Here is a 9,192-nt window from a genome sequence, read left to right as displayed (position 1 = left end):
GATGTGCTGTGCTGGCTGTCTGAGGTGGTTTTGGCTCTTCCTTAGCTATGATCACAGCCTCCACTTTTGTGGGTTGTGATAGTTTGCTCTCCTCCTCAATCTTCACCGGCTGCGGGGGCTTAACCTCTACAGGATCAGAACCTTCTATAGATTTTGGAGCAGGCTTTTTGCCAGTCTTATTACCGTAAGAAATCATATCTGGTGACTTAGACCTCCAAAATGGATGTGTAATTGTGTAGAAAAAACCATCCTTAGCAAACCTCCCATTAACACAAATATTTCCCATCTCTTATTTTACTATTTTCCTCCCCAAAACTCTCACTAAAGAAATTCAAAGTTGAGCATTACATGCATGTTGACCCCATGGCACCACATAGAACAGATTGATCATATCAAATCCACCATAAATCAGTACAACACATAAGACAAAACAAAGATCAAGAACAGAAAGTATTAGACAACATGAATGAATTGTGAAACAGTAAATACAAATCACTATTTCCAAACAGTGTCAGTGTTTGAAGAATGACAATTCTAGGTAAATTAAAACCACTAAAACCCCAGAAACAAAAAAGAAATCTTTTTCAGACCCTTATGCACGCAGAAGAAAGGAAATTCAAAAGGCAAAAACTGAGATGAGCCCAGAAATTCGCAGGTTAGATTGGAACAGTGAAGACGAAGAAAGATGAGTGGATCAGCGAAATCCAGAAGAGTTGATCAATATAATGAGAATGAAAGAGGAAAAGGAAAAGAAAGCGACGATTTGGAAAATGGAAGGGGTGTTTGCTTGTTGTGAACAACTGATAAATGTTTACCAAGTCGCTCTCTCTCTCCATTTATATCTTCTTAACTTAATGAGAAATACGGATTAGGGTTTTGAATTTCTTCTCCCCCTTTCTTGAAATAAACGAGAACGAGAAAGAAAGGTCAGTCACAGACAGAGAGGGAGGGGAAAAGGTGGCAGGTTTTTCCGTTGGAAACTTGGAATGTTTCCAAAGCCAAAACGCGTTTACTTGGTAATTGCATTTAATATAATATTAATTAGTATTAATCTAACCAATAAATACATCATTAATTTATTACCATTTCCAAACCCAAGTAGCCCCCCCCCAACCCTTTTATTTTTTGGGTTTTTATGATTTTGGCAAGATTTTTCTTTCCCAAGGTGGGAACAAAAAATTGCATTGAGTACTAAACTAATGTATTTGCATACAAAGGTTGGAAAAACAAGCAATCATATTAGTTACAAGATTGTTGTGAGCTTTTATGGATTGAGAGAGTAACCTCCGTCTATAACTGTAGTATTAATTGCATTTTCACATAATAAATTGGCTTATTTATTTGCTCTTAAATGAAACCTTTTATGCGAGGCGACAATAATACTACTGTTCATCACTCTGCACGTATGAACAAATTTAATTTACGCATTGTACATATGTTAAAGTTATTTTCGGATAAGGTTGATCATATCTGATTGCAGAAGTGGTAAGCCACTAAGACAATTAGTGTGTCTGAATGATTCCTTGTCCGCATCTCATAATTTATAATTTATTATTATGAACATGAATTACATAGGGTTTAACGTTAGCCTGCTTTGCTGCCGGCGGCATCCGGGCGGATATTATTTAAACCGGAAACGTTAACTAGCAAAGCATTTAAACCCATCGTTACGCAGAGTGAGTAATATATATGATAATACATTTTTCAAGTGTATAAAATACCCTTTCTACGTATGCTTGGTAAGGAAAGTTCTTGTTTCTTTAATTAGGATGTAGAGACTACATATAATCCATCTCCTGTCATCAGTAAATGTCCCTGGGATTGCTGGGATAGAGCAAACATCAAATTTACATAGGAAACTGAAAACTGTGATGCCAAGGAAACCGGCTGTGTGAGATAAAAAGTAGGTGAATTTAACAACTTGTGATTGCATTAGTTTATTTATTTGGTGGAGTGAACAACTTATAACAAAAACCACCAAATTTGTTTTCCATATATTCAATTAGGTACACCAAGATATCCAATCTTCACAGGATAGATAATCATCTGTCCAGGTATATTATAGTTAAGTCCATGGACAAGCAAGAACACGGCGTGCAATCACGTCGTAGAGCACTAGTGAGTGGAGATTCGCATGTATCAAAATCCAGTAAGATCCTGAACCAAACTGCTATCCTAGTCCGTACTTTTGCAAAACCGGTGAATCAAGTCTAGGAGCTAACTGCATTCTGCTGTCCAAATCAGTTCTCGCAAGGTAAACTGGACATTCATTACAACATTTTACACCTAAAAAGAACCAAAAACCACATGGTGTTCTGCAATTAAGTTCAACTTCAAGCATCAACCATCACTAGCGCCGGAGAAACTAACACCATCTGTGCAAGAAAGAGAAACTCTTACTTCCACTATGAATCAGGCAAAAGTAATTCTAGCCACTGCATTTACAATACACGGGAAATTGGTTTGAAAATATTGTAAAACAGAAGATACATAGCTTCAAACGTCTCTAGCCAACCCAGAAAGATCAACTTCTCCATCAGAATTATACTTGGGAAGAGCTTCTCTCGGAGGGACATCTTCTATGTGAATTCCCTGCTTATTGTGTGGTGATGAAGAATCTCTATCAAATATGTCTGGCACCCCAAGTGAACTGAAGAACTCATTCTTCATCTCTTCAGCTGCTTCGAAAAATCGGTTAATGCCACCAAAGAAACCACGTTCAATAGCTTCAATATCGCTACGCAACCCAGGAAAGTAAAAGGGTTCACGCTCTGCAGATTCTAGGGCAAATGAACCATTAACCATTTGGTCCGTGACATCTTCCTCGGTGTATTCTTTGTTAGATTGTACCATCTCACTAGGCCTGAGTAAAAGGTATACCACGTAGACTAATCATGGTAAGGCAATATTCATTGTATCCCAAACACAGACAGTAAAAAGGAAGAATCTAGGATGTGGGAATAATAAGTGAGCTAGAACCAGTACTAGGTAAACCAAATCAAGTAAACCTTGGATACGTAAACAACACTATCACAATAGAATATTTTATGGCTGCTAGTCCATTTTATTCCTGTCTACACTGTAGTTTTTATGACAAGGTGACCGCTTAGGAACAAACATGTAAGAAAATGGGCAAGGAGCATGCCATGAAAGGAAATCAATCAAACAATCATAAATTAATATCTGACCACATAAGTTCCATTGTTTATACTACGTTATTCAAAATTACTTCGTTAACCAAACAATATTTCCTTAACTCTAAATTATTTGTCGAAAAAAAAAATGAACTACATCTTCCACCACATCTTTGATCAAAGAAAACTTTCAGGAAAAGGCTTTTGGTAGAATTTGCTCCTCTTCTATTGACATCTTAAGGGAAGAGTTCTGACTTTCAGAGTTGCCTATTGCTTATTTTGTCAACATTTCTAACATCATCACCATCTTTGACAACTATTTCCCACTTGCTCGTCACTCCATACTACATGTTTCTTACCAATATAGTTTCTTCTTTTGGCATGTTTACTTCTCTCTGATTCCTTAAACTTCACTGCTTTCTTTCCATATGTTCCATTGTTTGGTGAACTCTATCTCTTCTTTGAGGGGATCTGGAAATCAATTCAAGGCAACTTTCAAAAGTCACTGTTGCACTGTCAGGACCCATCTATTTAAAGCTTATTACCACCTCTTGTCACCCAAATTTCTTGCTTGGTCTTCTGCAAAATTCATGACACCAGTACCAATACTGGCACCTCAACTACAACTTTTTGTACAGTATAACTTGTTTTTAAGCAACCAAAAGTTCAGCAAAAGATACAATTGCTTTATATTTCTCATTTACATGTTCGTTGTGAAGTTCAGTCCACGGCTACATTGAAACTACTGAGTTTGTGCTCTTTCCTAATTCTGACTTACATAAGGATAAGCCGGGGTTCGCTTTCTCTCCCACTACTCTTACATGTTCATACTCTTATCACCATTTCATTTGCTCAACTTTTTTCTTACCGTTCCAGAAAAAAATTCAACAGATTTATTCTTTTCCTAGCAAAAGGGACCTATTGAGTCCCAGGCCTAAACAAAAACAATTGCTAGATTTAATCAGAGCAGATGTCTATCAACACGAACTTTCGCTATATAACACATGGGAAATCAATTATCCGTCTATAACAGATAAAAAGGGAAAGTAAGAATAAAATTAACCCAATATTGGAAATGAAAATGAAAGAAGAGGTATGCAAAATCCGTCCTTCCTCAATCATCTGCATAAGTTCCTCAAGCGATTGAATGCAAAAAGAGATACAAACGAACTGAATTTCTTTACCTACAGAAACAACACCATATCGAATTCCATCATCTCAAATAGAATACTATGAAATCTACCTTCCAACGCAGTCCTTGAAAATCTGTTCAGTTTTCTCACACTTGCGGATGAATTTCCCAGGCTCCACTTCCTCCGTGCGGCACTGCGACGTCACCACCTTGCGGGTGGCGCAGCGGTCGCCTTTATCGTCAACTTTAGGGTTATCGGAGCCACGAAATTCGCCGACGTCACCGACTGAGGAAGATACGTAGTCGGAATCATCATTCTTCCACACCCAACCCATTGCTGCTGCTGCTGCTTCTTGCCCGATCTCGTGAAAGGTTCAGTTAAAATTGTGTGAACTTTGATTCGCGGACAATCTAGAACAGTGGTAACTTGCAGCGGGGTTCACACTCTGCCATTTTATATGAAGGGCCATTACCGTAACCCGCCACATATGAGGTTTCAATTCCTGACTCGTTTCAGTGTGGGCTTCAAATGTTTCTTCCAAGCGAAAGGAAATTTAGTAATAATTTATTTATTTTTTTAATGTAATCAAGAAGAAATTTTAGGCTTCTTATGTGATAAATAATTTCAATTCGATTTTTATATGATGGTATTTGGCTGTAATTGTATTTTTCCCATCCAAATAAATTATAATTCAAACACATTTTACTGCTCTCTTAAAATTGTATCACATTTTCTATAATTATTATATTTATTTTTTAAGCATCATATCAATTATTATTATTATTCTATTATTTTACATCCAACCACATACTCAAAAAAAAAAAATCACATCTCTATCTCATTTTCCCCGTAGAACTACTAATTTCAATTGGCCCAAGGGTTAAACCCAGACCTATCCAGCCAGGTTCCCTTGCAGTCCCAGCCCAGTACGGCCTGCAAGGACACAAGTCAACGGAAGAGGCTGGATCGAGCAAGGTAGATGTCGTCCCTACATTAGGCCAAGGGATAAATACCCAATATTTATGAAATTCAAAATACCAAATCTTATCCACTTGTTTGTTTTTTAGCTCTGACATACCTCCATAAACGTATTTTAACTTAATCATTCAAGTGCTTAAATCCGGTCAAGTCCGATACCTCCGTTCCTTGTGTAGATTTCGAGCTTATTCCTCATAAAGCCCCGAGCCCGATTGTACAGCCCAGGACGTACCATCTTTGAAAATTGGAACACATCATGCTATAATAATAAATAGCTACACGAACACTTTAACATAAAACATGCAAATTCATAGATGCTCATAGTTTTACTTTTATATCTTTAGAACCATATCACACTTTTCAAAAAAAAAAAAAAAATGCATTTTCTTTGTTTGTCTGCAAACAGTGCTGAAGTTCAACTCGACTTGCTTGCATATATGGAGTCCACAACGTTACATGTTCAAAGAATTAGAACAGAAGCTGCTTTACTCATAGTACCTTACAATGAACTATAGCAGCAAAACCACGAGTTCTTGGTTTTCGTTTTAGGCACCCGAGTTCCCATCTGACTGTTTGCATCAGCACTCAGAGTGTAGTTTTCTGGTACTTTCTCGAAGACAGTTGAGTCAGTTGACTGATTCATGGAAGCATGCAAAGCAATGTGGTTAGAGTTAGATGGGTTTGATCGGTCTTCATCTGGTGAGGCTGGGGCAATCTTGCTTTGGTCCCTTACGTAAGAATTGGACCCCTTATACCTGAAATAGGATACATTGTCAACAACATCAGAGGACCAGAGTACGTTTATCTTGTATCTCAAGACAATGTATTGTCTACAACCAAGACACAGAAGAGATACTTATAATGTTTGAAAGGTTAAAATTAACGAGAAAGATATCCTACTACTACACCTCTGATTGAAATTTCTGCTTCTATTTAGTCTTATAATACTGATTTTTGTATCAGAAAAATTACCTTGAAGCATGACTGTCTGAGCTGGCCGTTCCACATTCAAGTGTATCCAAGTCTTGTGTATCGATTTTTGAAGATTCAGCAGTATTCCCTTTCTTTCCACTCATTTGATCAGCTCCAGAAGACGTTGAATCTTCCACAGCTTCCTTCTCTAAATTAGTTAAGTTTATCTTATTAATGCTGGGCCGACCTGTTTCAGGACCACATTTATTCTCCCGAAACATGGAAATTACCTTGTCCAATGTTTTCAGAGCTTGTTCTACTTCTGGCCGAACGTGAACCTTCTTCCTAGTCTTGGGTCCAATATAGTTTTCTCCAATTCCACGGGTGGTTGTCAGAGCTTCTTCCCCTTTAGTGCTAATAACGGATTCCTCCTCATTCTCTAATGACTTACTTCCTGTTGCATGTATTTCTTCCACCTCCTCAATTTCACTTTGCTTGTTTTTGTCTCCAACCATTACTTCCTCAGCTTCTGAACCAACAATAGAGTCATCACACCGCCTATTTTCCTGAGCATCATCATCTCCAGATGCTTCTCTACTTTCCTCAACCATAGTTGATGAGCTTCTTTCTACACTCTCTAGATTCAGACTCATATTTCCTGAATAAAGAGCCTCGCGCATACGAGCGTAAAGAGGTTCCTTTAAAGCTTCGCAGAATTTTTCATCACCTTTAGAAACGGAAGCGACTTCCTGTAGTTTTTCAAGAACGTCAAGCATAAGACGGCAAACAAAGAACTGCGGGAAGATAGATATTAACCTTTTTATAGAGCTTGAAACCGCTACCAATGAGCTGCCTCGAGATAAAATTGATGATTGTTGGAGGAACAAAGTCTAGTTTGATATCCATGCTTGCTATTGTCCTGCAGAAATGAATATATATGCTTGGTTGGGCTTAGAGATGTTAACAGCAGCCGGTATAGTTAGTCGTCAACCGTACGACGATGAGACATGAAACTTACCTGAAGTAACTCCTATTAGCAGTGACTTTCTGTAAGGCAAACCCTCCGACAACATCTATTCTCACCACTTCCTCTGCATCAGGTATCCCATCCCTGGTAAATCCATGAGTGCTTGTGTCGATTGCCTCAGCGTTGGAGATCTGAGAAATGTTAACTTTTTTTAACTCTTTTAATCAAGGGAGGTGCATGTTAATCGAAATAGAAGAAGCGCTGCTCGTTTACCGAGTTAAGGAGCACGACAATAAGGTCATCTTGGAAGTACTCAAATGCAAAATAATGAATGAGGGCCTCTCTGCTTGATAGCGGCCATGTAACCTTCATCCTTTCTTCCAAATAATCGGAAATGTATCAGTGTCTTTAAGAATCATGCCCTTTGCACCGACTCAAGCAAAATAAGATCATTCAAGTGTACCTTACTAAAGATATCTGTTCACCAGTTCTAACTCTTTGTAAACACCGGGATGAGACAACTTTGAACGTTGGGATTACAATTTGAGGCCACCTGGGAGAAGGAAAAACTACATAAGTTAGCCAATTATTCGTTTAACTTGTCAAGAAGCCACGTCATAGCACAAATGATTAGGTTGTAGTAAAACTTATATCTACTTCTTACCATTTCTGATAGAGGCTCGACTCCCATGAAATACACATACCTGTTAGAGGTAACAACGTGTTCAAAAAGTATGAATGAAAATTGACATCTCTCATGTTTCAGTCTCAGTCGAAAACTAAGTTGATAGAAGATCCAAAAAGGAAATTGTCTGAGCATTTTATTTTGGTTTAGCTTACAAACATCGACCGGTCCATCCACATAGCCTTCGGCAAGTAGCATGTGAAAGGGAGTGCCTTCTGGTCCTTCTCGGTACATAACTCGGAGTTCTTCTGTGTCCTGTTTTACCTACAAAATAAGAAAAATAAATTACAGTACACCAACTAAAAACATAAATAGACATAACAATAAATCAAATCCATATGTGTAATAACACAAATAGAAAGGCCAGCGAAAACATGCCAGTGTCCATGAAGTGAAACTGGGAAAATGCCTGCATATCAATATTTCGTTTCAATGAAAACTTAGCATACTTTCCAGGCACCGTGTGACTTCTCGACATCATTGACGGAGGCACTCCTCAACATACTGAGAAAATTGGAGACCTCCTTGCTTCTTCTTTCGACAACAATCTCCGTGCATCCTGCAGAGCACATATTGCAGGATTCATCATGAGTTAAATTACATAATTAACTGTTTTATTAAATACTAGCAGTAATATCAGAAGAATTCACTAAAATTATCAACATAAATAACCTTCAAGACGACAAGCCGATGATTGTAAAATTTGATTCTTGACAAGGGTCCGAAGGATTTCATGATTTGTCAAGTCAGGTGATGCCAGTGTCTTGTCCAGCTTCCTTCTATAATCAGATATGTTACCTTTCGTCTCCATATTCACATATCCAAGAAGAAAGGAATCAAATCCTGAAAACGGAAAGTAATTCGTCTTTAGTAACTATTCGACAAAATGCACTCGAAACAGCTAAAGTCTAATCTCAAAACAAAGTAGACAATCCGTAGATATTCTTAAATGTGCCTAATAACATAAACATGTACAAGTATGTTAATCACCCAAAAATATGTCTTAAGTATATGCATTGTCAAACATTCATTCAACAAATCAACATCAAGAATTGCTTCTTTCATGGAAATACAAATTCTGGCCTTCTCAAGCCTACTAGAGAAACACAACTTCACTGATTAAAGTATAGCAGGGAAGAAACAGAAAATTATACAGAACAGGCAAATAAGAAGATGCCCATAACCAAGAAACAAACTAATCCATGACAACATAGACAAAACACCACAGGGTGTTTCTTATTACAACAAACGACCTCCTCAACTCTCATCCAAAACAGAAATGAACACAAAATCGATTAAAACTCCAATCTTCTCTACCAAGTTAACAACCCACCAACAAAAAGATTCTTGCCAAAGATCACATCTCTTTGTGCAACTAAACTT

General features: G+C 37.7%; 2 protein-coding genes across 5 annotated transcripts in view; both read right to left on the bottom strand.

The window, feature by feature from the left end:
• LOC105161688 lies at window positions 2,201-4,735 on the bottom strand. The gene is made up of 2 exons (XM_011079470.2): window positions 4,378-4,735; window positions 2,201-2,863 (listed from the first exon to the last, which is right to left on the bottom strand). Exons 1-2 carry the CDS (start codon window positions 4,599-4,601, stop codon window positions 2,497-2,499), a joined length of 591 nt encoding a protein of 196 aa, XP_011077772.1. The 5' UTR covers window positions 4,602-4,735; the 3' UTR covers window positions 2,201-2,496.
• The window catches only part of LOC105161687, a 4,047-nt gene continuing 509 nt past the window's right edge, over window positions 5,655-9,192 (bottom strand). For 2 of the 4 annotated variants that reach the window (XM_011079469.2, XM_011079466.2), the window contains exons 2-11: window positions 8,482-8,652; window positions 8,259-8,368; window positions 7,965-8,073; window positions 7,789-7,828; window positions 7,588-7,677; window positions 7,398-7,497; window positions 7,176-7,315; window positions 6,974-7,076; window positions 6,218-6,906; window positions 5,655-6,000 (exon numbers count right to left, since the gene is read on the bottom strand). In XM_011079469.2, coding sequence (XP_011077771.1) covers window positions 5,745-6,000; window positions 6,218-6,906; window positions 6,974-7,076; window positions 7,176-7,315; window positions 7,398-7,497; window positions 7,588-7,677; window positions 7,789-7,828; window positions 7,965-8,073; window positions 8,259-8,368; window positions 8,482-8,620 — 1,776 coding nt within the window. In that variant the 5' untranslated portion in view covers window positions 8,621-8,652 and the 3' untranslated portion in view covers window positions 5,655-5,744. Of the gene's footprint in view, window positions 6,001-6,217; window positions 6,907-6,973; window positions 7,077-7,175; window positions 7,316-7,397; window positions 7,498-7,587; window positions 7,678-7,788; window positions 7,829-7,964; window positions 8,074-8,258; window positions 8,369-8,481; window positions 8,653-9,142; window positions 9,187-9,192 lie in introns of those variants that run through there. The other 2 variants (XM_011079467.2, XR_002287054.1) reach the window with 2 other exon arrangements.

The sequence above is a fragment of the Sesamum indicum genome, linkage group LG5, assembly GCF_000512975.1.
Source record: "Sesamum indicum cultivar Zhongzhi No. 13 linkage group LG5, S_indicum_v1.0, whole genome shotgun sequence".
Taxonomy (NCBI): Eukaryota; Viridiplantae; Streptophyta; class Magnoliopsida; order Lamiales; family Pedaliaceae; genus Sesamum; species Sesamum indicum.
The sequence above is the reverse complement of the archived record's forward strand: the minus strand, read 5'-3'. Positions and strand labels throughout refer to the sequence as shown.